The sequence below is a fragment of the Rhinatrema bivittatum genome, chromosome 8, assembly GCF_901001135.1.
Source record: "Rhinatrema bivittatum chromosome 8, aRhiBiv1.1, whole genome shotgun sequence".
NCBI classification, from domain to species: domain Eukaryota; kingdom Metazoa; phylum Chordata; class Amphibia; order Gymnophiona; family Rhinatrematidae; genus Rhinatrema; species Rhinatrema bivittatum.
The window spans coordinates 96,248,474-96,262,741 of NC_042622.1; the positions used below are offsets into that span (position 1 = coordinate 96,248,474).

A 14,268-nucleotide genomic window follows, 5' to 3' on the forward strand; every position below is an offset into this window, starting at 1 on the left:
AAAAACCCAAACAAAAAGTACCTCCTGGGTAAGAAACACCCAATCCATATTAGCAAATGCACAGTTAAAAATAAATAGGATAATACATTCACGTGTATCGCATTTTCCTTAATGCTCTGAGAATCTAGTGTTTTGATTGCAGGTAACTTTCTGGCCACCTCTGGCATGTGTGCTGCCAGTTCCAATATGCATTTATTCTTTTTCATTCATCAAAGCAACCATCACATCTCTCATTATTATTAATATTTTTTTTTAAGAGTAGCATTTATTGGGCTTCCATTCTACCAGCTGCTCGGGGAGAGTTTGGTTACAGTACGGGATTTTGCTTTCGTTAGCAAACAGCCTGAGTAGAGCTAGGGCTGGTGGTAATTCTGGTGATGAACCTGCCAATCACCAACCACAACTGATGTGTCAGCAGCAGCTAGGCCCAGCAGCAGTGCACTGTTATGGGAAAGGGCCTCATTTCAGGTCAAGTCTTCCATACCCTGGGGCTGCCGCAGCAGGCAGTGTCACAGTCCTTGAGGGGCAGGGAGTCACAGTCATCATTAAGGGTGACAACCCTTACTACCTGGTTTAGAGCCTTGGTGCATGGTTCCTCGTCTCAGGACTGTTGCTGCTAGGAGAGTGGGTTTATTTAAAAATATATATCTATAGGAGAAAAATTCCTGCCTCAGGGCAGCAGAAGTCCAGCACTGGTTTCAATTGAGCTGTAAGCGGAAGGAACGAAGAGGCCAGAAAAGAAAACTGGCAGGATCTCTACCCCAGCCATTCAAGGTGGTTTTAGTAGCGGCTGCACAATGGAATGCATGTTCCTTCCTATCTTGACCAAAAAATGAAAGGTGGGACTCCTACAGCACAGAGCAAACCTTGATGTTTAATACCAAATGCAAAACATTCAGGCAGTTTGAAGGGGGAGGTAGGAAGCATGATGCCAATTAATTCTGGGAGTTAAAGACCTGGAAAATACAAGCTCCAGCTGTAGAAGTGGCAGGTTGAACACTGCTGCAGTTCTCACTCTGCTTAAGACTTTTGGTGGACAGAAGAACCGATTTCAGCAGCTGCTGTTTTCTTTTCCCACAGTAATAGCAAAGGCCTTTTCTATCACGTCCCTGGTAAAGGTAGGTGATGTGAAAGAAGTGAGGGCATTCTGCAGACCTGGCCACTTGGGCTGCTTCGCTTTTATCAACATGATAGAAGGCCCCCCATTCTCTGTTTCCATTCCCTAGATATCAGAGCAGAAATAGCAGTAAGTGAGGCATCCATTTTACATCAGGTTTTTAACAGCTGATTGCCCTGATCATACTGTCCAGGCGCCATGAGGTGTACCCGAATGTAGAGTTGGACTTCTTCTAGAGTGAGCTGGGCTTATGTTCAAATGGGACTCAGCATAGCCCTTCAATGTGCTGCTCTGTTTACCACTGCAGACTGCTCATCAGTTAATTTGAGATGTGCTTCCTTCTACCCTGCTCTCCCCTCTGTAGTCCTCAGCACCATTTCAGCAGAGGGGTGGTGGGAGTTTTTTTTGTAGCTTTGCCTAGTGATTAAAAATGTCATTTACCTATAAATGCTCATATAAAAATTGTTGGGAGTTTCTTCTCTTTTGTTGCTGAGCACTTTCGGTGGCGGTAGTCTTTATCGAGGTTGGAATAAGATGGCCGCTCGGTGCTCTCCAAAGCCAGTTATGCAAAGTTTTGTTTGTTTCTTTTTGTTGTAAAAATGATGTCTTTCCTCCCCCCCCCCCCCCCATTTTCCTATTTTTTAATGTCACCAAGCAGTGTTGCTCAGTTAAAGGAAGAGGCATGGGTCTGTTGGCACTAATGCTTTCTTGGGTTTCCCTTAGCTGGAGCTTAAGTGCCTCTGCTGCTCTCCTTCTTCCTCTGTCTCTTGCTGCCCCTCTTCTTCTTGGGTGGAGGAGAGGTCTACTCGCTGCTCATCCATGCGCTTGGCCTGGACTCGCTGGATGAGACTGAAGAAGTCTTCATCTGGCATGGTGGGCCCCCGAGGAACCGAGTCCGGTGGTGCACATCGCTGATCATCTATTCGAGATGACTGCAAGACGAAAAACAAGAGATTTAAAAATATTAAGAAAAGAAATTGGTAATACAGAAGGAATGCAATCTTCTGCTACTCCAGGAGTTCTTAATACAAGCTTGTGGTGACTTCATACGTATTCTTATGAATTTCAAATGGTTAAATGTTGTAAACAGGGCTGGCGCAAAGTTTCTGGCTGTTCTGTGCAACTTCAAAATTTGGCGACCCCCACCCACATTTGTGTTGATGGTGCCTCCCATATCCAACTCCTTTCAGCTTCTGGCATCTCCTGACTCCTTTCCCTCTTCTTTTTCTAGTTCTCCTTCTCCTACCCTCTGACCCTGTTTGTTACTTATCCTCATATCTCTCAGCACGCTTTCACCAGTTTGTCATTACTTCACACGTCTCACCCTTCTGTCTTCCATCAGATTAACTTTTATTCCTCCATCCCAGCCTCCCCTCTCCTGTTTCTCTCTCACCCCACTCTATTTCCTTTACCAACCCACCCCAAAACCTGTCTCCTTCTTTTACCTAACCAGCCTTCCACCTGTCTGCCTCTTTCATGCACCTCCCATCTTGCCTTATCCCCTCACCCTCTGTTATGGCCCCCTCTCTGGCTGTCTTCTTTCCCCTTTCTATATGGCTGCTTAGTCCTTCTTCCCTGCTGACCCCTCTTCACATACTAATGATGTAGATAAAGACCAAATGGCTCATCCAGTCTGCCCAGTAAGTGCTGCTCCGTGCAGGTTACCCCATACACCTCTTTCTTCATTTCCAGCCTCTAGGGATTCACGGTGTTTATCCCATGCCCTTTTGAATTTGTTTACTGTTTTTGTCCTCATCACCTTTTCTGAGAGGGTGTTCTAGGCATTCATCACCCTCACCAGGCTCCCCTCTTTCTCGTGCCTCCTTTACCCCTTCCTGCTTCTTCTCCCATGGCCCCATTCTGTCCCTTCCTTATTCCCCCATCTGTTCTTTGTCCTTTTCTTCTCCTCCAGGACTGTCAGGTTTTTCAGCACCAACAAGCCCTCTTGCACCAGTTCTCCTGGAAATCTTCTGAGGCTGCAGCAGAGCAAAGAACAGGCTATGGGGGTGTTAAAAGCAGAAAGGAAGGACTTATTGGGAGAAGCGCTACAGTTCAAACACTTCCCTCTTCAATGGTTGACTGGCAGAGGGAAGAGAAGGAGAGCTCACGAATTTGCAGTTACAAAGCTTTTCTTCAAGCTCCCTTTCTAGGAGAACCTCACTCCCTAAGCTCTGGGAGCAAAACACTACAACTCAGGTACTATGAGAGCTATGAACACAGTCAGGTCACTAAAAAAAAAAAAAAAAAGCAAACAAATTATAACAGACAAAAAATAAATAAAAGCCATGTTGAAAAAGTGTTCTTGGTGCAATTGTATTTGTGCATAGAACAGATGTGAAGACAAGTGGAGGCAATACTCAAACAGCCCACCTTGGTGCAAACTCCATGGGTACTGTTTGCACCAGCAATAAGCCAAGCAAAAGTACACAGGTATTTTTGCTTTGATTGTTGCCTCTGGAAAAACAAAAAAAAAAGGGTTCCTGCAGAGATTTCTGCCTTTGTTTTCTGCTGGCACCTTTTCCAGGCAAAAGAATGCATGTAACTCTGAAAATCCAGAACTGGGCATGGTGTTGCCTCCACTGCTCTAACCCAACCCACAGGGGGAATGCCTCCCGATAGTGTAGCTTAAAATTACAATTGTGGGTCCTTGTACCCGCAGCGAGGATAGGCAATTTTCAAGGAGTCCATTTCCACAGGTAAAACGCAGTTGAAAATGGCTTTGAAAATTGCCCTGGCAGGGACTAAAAGTGCTGACAGTTTTTTGGAGTTTGTCTGGCTGCCACCATGTGCAGATGCACCTTTATATAGCCACCTTGGTTGTAAAGATTACTTGTAAGGAAAGACATGGGTCTTAGAGAATGGAAAGGGAAGTGCAGAATAACAAAAGATTAATCAAATCACCATTCATTACTACAGATTATCTGGACAACTGGAAGAAAGGGAGGAGTCATCATACTATATATATATATAAACTAATATTAAAGCAACAGAACTGCAGGGCTTATGAGCTAATCTGGAAAGAGGGAATGGAACATCTCTTTATATTAGTGTGATATACAGACCTCCATCACAAACAGAAGAAATAGATAAGATATTAAATGGAGGATATTCACAAAATTGCGATGAAAGGGGAGGTGCTATTTCTAGATGATTTCAGTCTGCAGGATGCTGATTGGGATATCCCGATTGCGGTGTCATCTAGAGGCAGGGGGATCCTGGATTCTCTGCAGGGAGAACTGTTCTGTCAACTGGTGAGGGAACCCACACGGCAGGAGGCGATACTGGACCTGGTGCCTACCCACAGGGATAGCGCTTCCGATGTCGTAGTGGATGATCATCTGGGATCCAGTGATCACCGGATTGTGTGGCTCAGTGTTAGAGCACAAAACAGTGAAGAGTCATTCAAAGGCGAGGGTCCTAGACTTCAAATGGGGGAGCAGCTCAAGGAGTCATTAGCTGGATGGGAAAACTCTAGGGGGAAACAGAAGACTAGTAGGCAAAACTAAAAGCAGATACGTATAAGAGCAACTAACGTTTTGTTAGGAAGGTAAAAGGAAAGAGGAAGAGAGAGTCCACTATGAATTTTTAAAGAAGTATCTGAAAAGAAAGTAAAAGGCTAGCATTCATAAAACTACAAGAGATTGCAGAAAGAAGACGACAGGCGACAATATCTGAAAAAGGTAGGAGAAGCTGGGAAAGTAATCAGGAGAGTGAAGCTGGAAATGGAAGAAAAAAAAACTAGCAAATATGGTAAAATGACTTTTTTTTTTTTTTTTTTAAAGATATGCTAGTGCTAGGAGGAAATGCAAAAGTGGTACAGTGAGAGGAGAAGGGGAGGAATATGTAGAGGATGACAAGGGAAAAAAGCAGAATCGCTGAACACATTGTTCTATCGGGGGTTCACAGAAGAAGAGCCAGGAACAGGACCACAGAAAATGGACACACAAGACTGGAAGAGAGGTAAACCTCAGACAGTTTTCAGCAAAAGTGTGTTTGTAAGGAACTTAAATTAAATTAAATCCCATCCAGCCCATTGCTTAAATTAAAGCAATGGGCTGGATGGGATACATCCGAGATTTTAAGGGGATTTAGAGAAGTTCTGAGAACTCTTTCCAACGCTTCTATAAAGTCGGGGGTAGTTCTGGAGGCACTGAAGACAGGCAGATTTGGTTCTTCTTCACAAAAGAGGAAATAAGGAGGAGGCTGGGAACAACAGGCCGGTTAATCTGATCTCTGTGACGAATGAATGAATTAATGGAATCACTACTAAAACAGGAATCCAATGAATTTATAAGATCCAAGGCAGCATGGTTTTAGCAGAGGTATGGCTTGTCAGACAAATTTGATCAACTTCCTTGACTGAGTGACCAAAGAGTTGGATAAATGGGGAGGGTTGGATGTAGTGTACTTGGATTTCAGTAAGGTCGTTAATTCAATTCCGCATAGGAGACATAAACTGAGTGCTCTTGCTATGGGTCCTAAAGTGACTTACTGGGTTAGAAACTGGGTGAGTGAAAGGTGACCGAGAGTAGTAGTGCAAATAGAGCTCACTCTGAGGCATGGGGTTTTATTAACGTTACAAAGCAGGTATCTGTCTTCGGACCGGTTCTTTTCAACATTTTCCTAAGTGATACTGCAGAAAGGCTATTGAGAAAGGTTTGTCTTTTTTTGGCAGAAAGGTTTGTCTTTTTCTGGGTGATATCAAAATCTGCAACAGGGCAGACTGCTAGAAAGGTGTGGAAAATATGATGAAGTTCTAGTGAAGCTTGAGGAATAGGTCTAATCTGGCAGCAGCTAAGATTTAATATTAAAAAAATGGAGAGTCATACATTTGGTCTTCAAAAACCTAAAGGAGCTGAACAGTCTAAGGAGTGAAATTCTTCTGTGCATGAAACAAGAGTAGAATTTGGAAGTGATCATAATGGATAATCTTCAGGTGACCAGGCAGGTAGAGAAGGCAACAGCAAAAACCAGAAAAATGCTTGGATGCATAGGGAGAGAAATGGTCAGCAGAAAAAAAAAAGTCCTTGGTGAGACCTCATTTTGAATACTGTATATAGTTCTGGAGACCACATCTTCAAAAAGATATAAACAGGATGGAGCTGGTCCAGAGGGTGGCTACTAAAATGGTCAGTGGTCTTCATCGTAAAGCATATGGGGACAGACTTAAAGATCTAAACATATACACCCTAGGGGAAAGGTGAAATAAGGGAGATATGATAAGAAGCATTTAAAAACCTCAGAGGTATCAATGCACAAGATGTAGGATTCTATCAATGGAAAGGAATTTCTGGAATGAGGAGTTAGGGGAGGGGAATAAAAGGGGGGTAAGACTCAGGAGTAATCTAAGGAATTATTTCTTTACAGAAAGGATAGTGGATGCATGAAACAGTCTCCCAGTGAAAGTGGTGGAGACATGGACATTATCGGAATTCAGGAAAGCATGGGACAAGCACAGGGGCTCTCGGAGAGAATGGTAGAGACTATAGAGCTAAGCAGTTGTGTAAATAGACTGTATGGTCGTTGTCTACTGTCATGTTTCTGTGTTTCTACGGCTATACAATTAATTCTCTGTTCTTGAAAGTTGATGGCACGTTCTTCTTTTTGATTAATTATATCATTAAATATGGATAGTCTAAAATTTTCTTTTGTATGCTAGTGTTTGCGATCTCACACGAAGTAATGTCAACAAAATTGTTAATTGGCTCTGAGAAACCATCCTTAGGGGATAGGGGGTGTCAGTTTCCTGTCAGTTATGTGAGGTCAACTTTTATCACCATGGTTTATGGAAAGAGTGCCTATGAGGTACAATTATATATAAAAAGTATTTCATATAGTGTGGCATGTTTCTTCATACTAGCCTGTACTCAAGTTTTTATGTCCAATAAACAATATTGGGATAGGCGACGTTCTTAAGATTAGCAGGGAAACTAAAACCATGCCCCTCCTCAGTACTTAGCTCTCCCATACACCTCTCCCTTATTTCAGAACAGAAGAATTTCTCCTTCTGTAGGACTTTGGCCAGTAAGGTCGCTGCTTCTGCCTCTGTGGATTTGAGAGCACACTGTCAACATTGCTTCCTTGCCAAGATGCAGGGCTGCTTTCCTACCTGACACTTCATTAGCATGTTGAAGAACTCATCTCCGGGTTCCTGGCAGTCTCCCTCTGCTCTCAAGTGGCTCAGGTTATTGTGTGTTATTCGCAGACCTGGCAGGTTCCCAACGTTGGCTCTCTGGTCATCCAGGCGCCTGCTCTGGGAACTGGCTATCAGATCAAAAAACTCTTCTGTTTGCGGTGAAGCCATTAATGAGGAAGGAGCTGCAAAAGGAAATTAAAAAAAAGGACAAATCTGTAGTCGGGTCAACTGCGGGCGAGTTCAAAGCTTGGTACCCTCCAACTGGTCCTTCTTCAGGAACTTATGCACCCTGGATGAGCTGGCAGACTTCATTCAGGGGGGGTAATTTTGAAAGCCATTCCCATGGGTAAAACAGCACTTTACCAGCAGAAACCGTGTTTTAGAAAATTGCCTGCCCTGTGTGCGAGTAAATATACACATATAGGGGTAGATTTTCAGAGCCCTGCTCGCCTAAATCCGCCCAAAACCGGGCGGATTTAGGCGAGCAGGGCCCTGCGCGCCGGGAAGCCTATTTTACATAGGCCTCCCGGCGCGCGCAGAGCCCCGGGACTCGCGTAAGTCCCGGGGTTCTCGGAGGGGGGCGTGTCGGGGGGGCGGGCCCGGTCGTCGCGGCGTTCCGGGGGCGTGTCGGCAGCGTTTTGGGGGCGGGTACGGGGCGTGGCTACGGCCCGGGGGCGTGGCCGCGCCCTCCGTACCCGCCCCCAGGTCGCGGCCCGGCGCGCAGCAGGCCCGCTGGCGCGCGGGGATTTATGTCTCCCTCCGGGAGGCGTAAATCCCCCGACAAAGGTAAGGGGGGGGGTGTAGACAGGGCCGGGCGGGTGGGTTAGGTAGGGGAAGGGAGGGGAAGGTGAGGGGAGGGCAAAGGAAAGTTCCCTCCAAGGCCGCTCCGATTTCGGAGCGGCCTTGGAGGGAACGGGGGGAGGCAGCGCGGCTCGGCGCGCGCAGGCTATACAAAATCGATAGCCTTGCGCGCGCCGATCCAGGATTTTAGTGGATATGCGCGGCTCCGCGCGTATCTACTAAAATCCAGCGTACTTTTGCTTGAGTCTGATGCGCAAGCAAAAGTAGGCTGATCGCACTTCTTTTAAAATCTACCCCATAGTGCCACCGCCTGTGTAACTTTACCCTCACTGGGAAGAGGCATTCCTCTGGGTGGCATGCATGTACCTTCCCTTTGAAAATCTGTACAAAGTCTGTGGGTAAAAAGTATCTGTAGATTTTGCACCAGCGCGGGCAGTTATAAAAATTACCCTCCCCCTCGATGCCAGCTGGAAAACCAGTACTTTTTTGGGTGGGAGGGGAGCTATAGGGGGTGGCCGCTTTCTTTATTAAAAGAAAATATCAAGAACAAGTTGCACAACACAAGGACATCTTACTGTTCCAAAAATTATCTAACTATAATAAAGAGGAAAGTTGCTCGGTGCCTGCATCGCCAGTATGCAAACTGAGCTCTGCCCCTCTCTGGCTGTACTTGCCAGCTCTACCACCCCCCCGCCCCACCTCTCTGAATTCTCCAGTTCCCTCTACCACACAGTACACCCGAGTTCAGCCTGCACAAATATCTCAATTCCTATACGTCACAGTATTTGCCCGTCCTTAGTTGGGCTTTTACTATTTATTTATTTATTTATTTAGAAACTTTTATATACCGGTATTTGTGGGGACATCATACCGGTTCACATAATAACTGAAAGATTGGAAAATACATTTCAACAAGGAGAATGTAACTGGGCGGGGGTAGAACAGAAAGGCAGTGGGAAGGATAGGGAAAAACAAGAAAGTCATAACCAAAACAATTTACAATTTACAATGAAAAGTCTCCTTAATATAAGGAAAGGGTGGTCCCCTGAAAGGGGGGGGACTACGGCGGGGAATGGAAGGAGTTATTCTGTGTAGGCACCCTGGATGAGCTGGCAGACTGATTGTTCCCTTAGCCATAAATATAACTGCTTGATTACAAGCTGGATATACACATATCTTCCTTTTCTTCTTTCTGAAAAGTATGTAGCTATTAAATTGGAAAGTTAAGATAATGCCAGCTGATTCATACATGAAGCCGAATCAGATTGTGGTTCACTCTATGAAGACTTACAGGGCCATTTATTATTACAAAATTTCCCCATCTGTCAGCATAAACATATTGTTGCCGCCTCGTTGCATAAGTGATTTCATCCACATTATTAATCCTTTTGTCCTATCCAGTCTGTGGTTTGGCAAAAAAAAAAAAAAAAACAAACAAAAAAAAATCCAGATATTGGCCACTAGTGTTATTACATTTATTAGATCTTTTTTAGATTCTGACAAGCATTCATCTTACACTACACCAACCCCACATAGTATTATATAGGGTCTAGAATTGATTTGTTCAATATACTGTTTACTTCACTGCAGCTATGTTACTGGGAAGAGACTATTTTAAGCCACTGCTTAGCCCTGGTTATGAGCAAGAAGGGCTGGATCTTTTCTTTGAGATCCTTTCTTGTGAAATGGATTGGTTACTATCGGAGACAGGATGATGGGCTTGATGGACCTTGCTCTGATCCAATTTAGAATTTCTTATGTTCTCATGACAATGCCAGATAACATTTGCAGAGGTATTTGCATCAGTTTTAATAAAATGGTAATCTTTTTTTCCCCAAACATTTGCTGTACACAAAAGCCTATGGACCAGTGTGATAGTTTTCATGACGACGTATCCAAGGTGATTTTTCTGAAGAATTCTTAGCCCTAGTTTTAATGAGTTCACTGGAGATGGAGAAATTACTACTTACCTGATAATTTCCTTTTCTCTAAGGAAGGCAGGCAAATCTACACCAGTGGGTTATGCACTTCTTCCAGCAGATGGAGATGGAGTAAAGCTGACTCGCTGATTCCTCTGACATATAGGCCTGCACCGAGATCAGCCCATTAGTATTTGTCTGGAAAAGCCAAAATGTGGACAAACTGATTATACTTGAACATGACTAATAACAGTCAACCACTCATGCTTCCAACCAATTGGGAATACTGAGCTCAGCCAAAAGAATTAACATGCACCAAACTTAGGGACTGGTTATGTGACTTACCAGTCCTTCAAATGAATAGACAGAAATAACACTCTTCTTCATCCTCATACAAGGAATGAAATAACAGCAAATAGGCAGCCCAAGGCGTGTTGTGGATTGGCCTGCTTCCTTAGAGGAAAGGAAATTACCAGGTAAGTAGTAATTTCTCCTTCCTCTGCACTCAGGCAGGCCAATCCACACCAATGGGATGTACCAAAACTACTCCCAAAAAGGGCGGAGATTGCCCTCAGTCCCGTCAACACTGCACATGCGAAGGCCACCTCCTTCTGGGCCCAAACGTCCAAGCAGTAATGCTTGGAGAAAGTGTGTAAGGAGAACTATGTCGATGCTCAGCAAATCTCAACAGGAAACAACCAAAGCTCCACCCACAAAGCCGCCTGAACCCTAATGGAGTGCACCTTAACCTGTCTAGGCAATGGAACATCAGTATTCACATAAGCAGCCATAATGACCTCCTTTATCCAACAGGCTATAGTTGCCCGTGTTGTTGGTTCAGCCTATTTACCACCACCATGGAGCACAAAAAGACAATCAGATTTCCTGAAAGATGTAGTAATCTTCAAGTACTGCATCAGATGCTGCCTAATATCCAAGCATGTTACAGACGATAATCATGCTTATCTCTATCCCTGTCCAGCATGGGCAGGGAAATAGTCTGATTCAAATGAAATTCCGAAACCACTTTCAGCAAAAAAGATGGTACCATTCTAAGCTATACCACCTCCAGAGTCATTCGTAGAAACAACAAATGGCAAGAAAGAGCTTGCAGCTCAGACACCTGTCATGCTGAACAGATTGCTACGAGCAAAACTGTTTTCAAGGTGAGCAGCCACACAGAGAGATCATGCAGTGGGTGAAAAGTAGGACCCGCCAAAAAAACTCAAGACCAAATTAAGGTGCTAAAGAGGCACAGGTAAATGCAAGGGAGGAAGTAGATGCTTAACTCCCTTCAAAAACCTGGACACATTTGGATGGTCTGACTTGCAACCTTCCGAATGACCCTGCCTATCAACGGCCATGGTGGGAAGGCATACAACACCCCGCTCCGTGGCTTGACCTGAATGAAAGCATTGATACCTAGCACTCTCAAATCCCTTCTGTGATTGAAGAATTGTGGTACCTTCGCATTGTCAGAGGTCGCCAGCAGATCCAGACACGGATGACCCCAGCATGCCACTATGAGTTGAAAGGCTTCGTCCACCAGCTCCCACTCTCCTGGGTCCAAGACCTGCCTGCTCAGGAAACGGCCCATATATTGTCTTCCAGCAATGTGGGAGGTGGATGTGTCTTGGAGATGTTGTTCCGCCCATATCATGAGCTCATCTATCTCCAGTAACACCTGATGGCTTCTGTTTCACCCTGATGATTGATGTAGGCCACCATTGTAGCATTGTCAACATTATCCTCACCAATCAAGCTTCCAGTTGCTCAGTAAACTGCAAGCATCCCAGATGAACCGTGCACGCTTCTAACCAATTGATGGTGCACTGCTGCTGTTTGACACTCCAGTGACTTTGCACTATCAACTCTTGTCAGTTAGCCCCTCAACCCAGAAAGCTCGCATCTGTCATAAGCACCAACCAGTCTGGTGTCTTCCTGAGATAATCTGCTTGTAACCACCACTGCAACTGGACGCTCACCTCCAATGGCAAATGGAGTCTCACTGTGCACTCCTGTGACTATGGATTCTATCAGGAGAGCAATGAGTACTGAAGGGGCCTCATGTGCACTCTCACCCAGGGGTCAACATGCAATGTGGCTGGCATGAGCTCTAGGACTTGCAGATAAGACCACATTGTCACGTGAATAGTCCTTCTCAGGGCCTGGACTTGAATAATTAATTTCTGAATGCAATTCTCTGGCAGAAACACTCTGTCCTGCTCTGCATGGAATCTGGACAACTTCACCATCCAGCCTAATTCTTGAAGCAAGGAAATTACCTTGCGAGAAGCCAAGCGACTCTCTTCTGCATTTTTGGCCTGAATCAACCAGTTGTCCAGATACAAATGGACTAGATTGCCCTCCTTGTGTAGAGATGCTGCTACCACCACCATGACCTTGGAGAAGGTCCTGGGTGCCGTAGCCAGCCCAAAGGAAGGGGCCTGAAATTGATAATCACATCCCAGAATGGCAAAGCACAGGAAATGCTGATGTTCCTGGTGACTGGGAATATAGATTTGCCTTCATCAGGTTGAGAGGTGTGAGAAATTCCCCTGTTTGTATTGCCATTATCATGGAACATAGAGTTTCCATTTGGAAATAAGTCACACACAGATGTCGATTGACTCCCTTGAGATCCAGGATGGGCTGAAAAGATCCCCTCCTCTTTCTTGCGAACAAAAGAAATGGAATAGTGCCCCATATTTCTTATTATCTGGGAACAGAAATTAATATAAGAACATAAGAAAATAAGACTTGCCATACTGGGTTCAAACCAAAGGTCCATTATGCCCAGTATCCTGTTTTCAACAGTGGCCAAGCCAGGTCACAGGTACCTGGCAGGATCCCAAGGGGTAGATGGATTCCAAGCTGCTTATCCCAAGAATAAGCAGTGGATTTCTGCAACTCTATCTTAATAATGGTTAATGGACTTTTCCTCCAGGAACTTGTCCAAACCTTTTTTTAAATACAGCTACACTAACAGCTTTCACCACATCCTCTGGCAATGAATTCCAGAGCTTAATTTTGTATTGAGTAAAAAAATATATTCTCTTATTAGTTTTTAAATGTATTACCTAGTAACTTCATTGCATTTCCCTTAGTCTTTGTACTTTTTGAAGGACCTAAACAACCGATTAACGTTTACTCATTCCATTCCAGTCATTATTTTATAGATCTCTATCATATCTCTGCTCAGCCATCTCTTCTCCAAGCTGAAGAGTCCTAACCTATTTAGCTTTTCTTCATAGGGGAATTGTGCCATACCCCTTATCATTCTAGTTGCCCTTCTCTGTACATTTTCTAATTCTGCTATATCTTTCTTGAAATGTGGTGACTAGAACTGCATACAATACTCAAGATGAGGTTGCACCATGAAGTGATATAGAGGCATTATGATATTCTTTGTTTTATTCTCCTTTCCTTTTCTAATAATCCCTAGCATTTTATTTGCTTCCTTGGCTGATGCTGCTCAGTGAGCAGAAGATTTCAAAGTATTTTCAGTGATGACACCTTAGTCCTTTTCCTGAGTGATGACTCCTAATGTGGAACCTTGCATTATGTAGCTATAATTTAGGTTACTCTTCTCTCAGTGGATCACATTGCAATTATCCACATTAAATCTCATTTGCCATTTGCATGCCCAGTCTCCCAGTTTTGCAATGTCATCTTGCAATTTTTCACAATCCTCTTGGATTTAACAACTTTGAATAACTTTGTGTCATCTGCAAATTTGATCACCTCACGTGTTGTCCCATTTCCAAGTCGTTTATAAATACATTAAAAAACAATAGAGATGTGAATCGTGTGATCGATCGTCTTAACGATCGATTTCGGCTGGGGGGGGGGGGAGGGAATCTTATCGTCGCGGTTTTGTTTTTTAAAATATCGTGTAAATCGTAAATCGGGGGAGGGCGGGAAAACCGGCACACTAAAACATCCCTAAAACCCACCCCGACCCTTTAAAATAAATCCCCCACCCTCCCAAACCCCCCCAAAATGCCTTAAATTACCTGGGGTCCAGAGGGAGGGTCCCGGTGTGATCTTTTACTCTCGGACCTCCGGTGCGTTGTAGAAATGGTGCCGGCGCTACCTTTGCCCTGTCATATGACAGCAGGGCAAAGGTAGCGCCGGCGCCATTTTGTTTTTTGTCCCCCGACGTCAGGAGCGTAGGAGATCGCTCCCGGACCCCCGCTGGACCCCCAGGGACTTTTGGCCAGCTTAGGGGGGCCTCCTGACCCCCACAAGACTTGCCAAAAGTCCAGCGGAGGTCCGGGAACGACCTAAACTCG

The 14,268-nt window shown here is 44.6% G+C and overlaps 1 protein-coding gene across 1 annotated transcript in view; it reads right to left on the minus strand.

The window, feature by feature from the left end:
- Nucleotides 1–1,598: 1,598 nt before the first annotated feature.
- Nucleotides 1,599–14,268, minus strand: part of GPSM1 (G protein signaling modulator 1) — a 244,860-nt gene continuing 232,190 nt past the window's right edge. Inside the window, exons 13-14 of the mRNA XM_029612010.1 lie at nucleotides 7,227–7,435; nucleotides 1,599–2,049 (exon numbers count right to left, since the gene is read on the minus strand). Of these exons, the coding sequence (XP_029467870.1) occupies nucleotides 1,837–2,049; nucleotides 7,227–7,435 (422 nt within the window). The 3' untranslated portion in view covers nucleotides 1,599–1,836. The remainder of the gene's footprint in view (nucleotides 2,050–7,226; nucleotides 7,436–14,268) is intronic.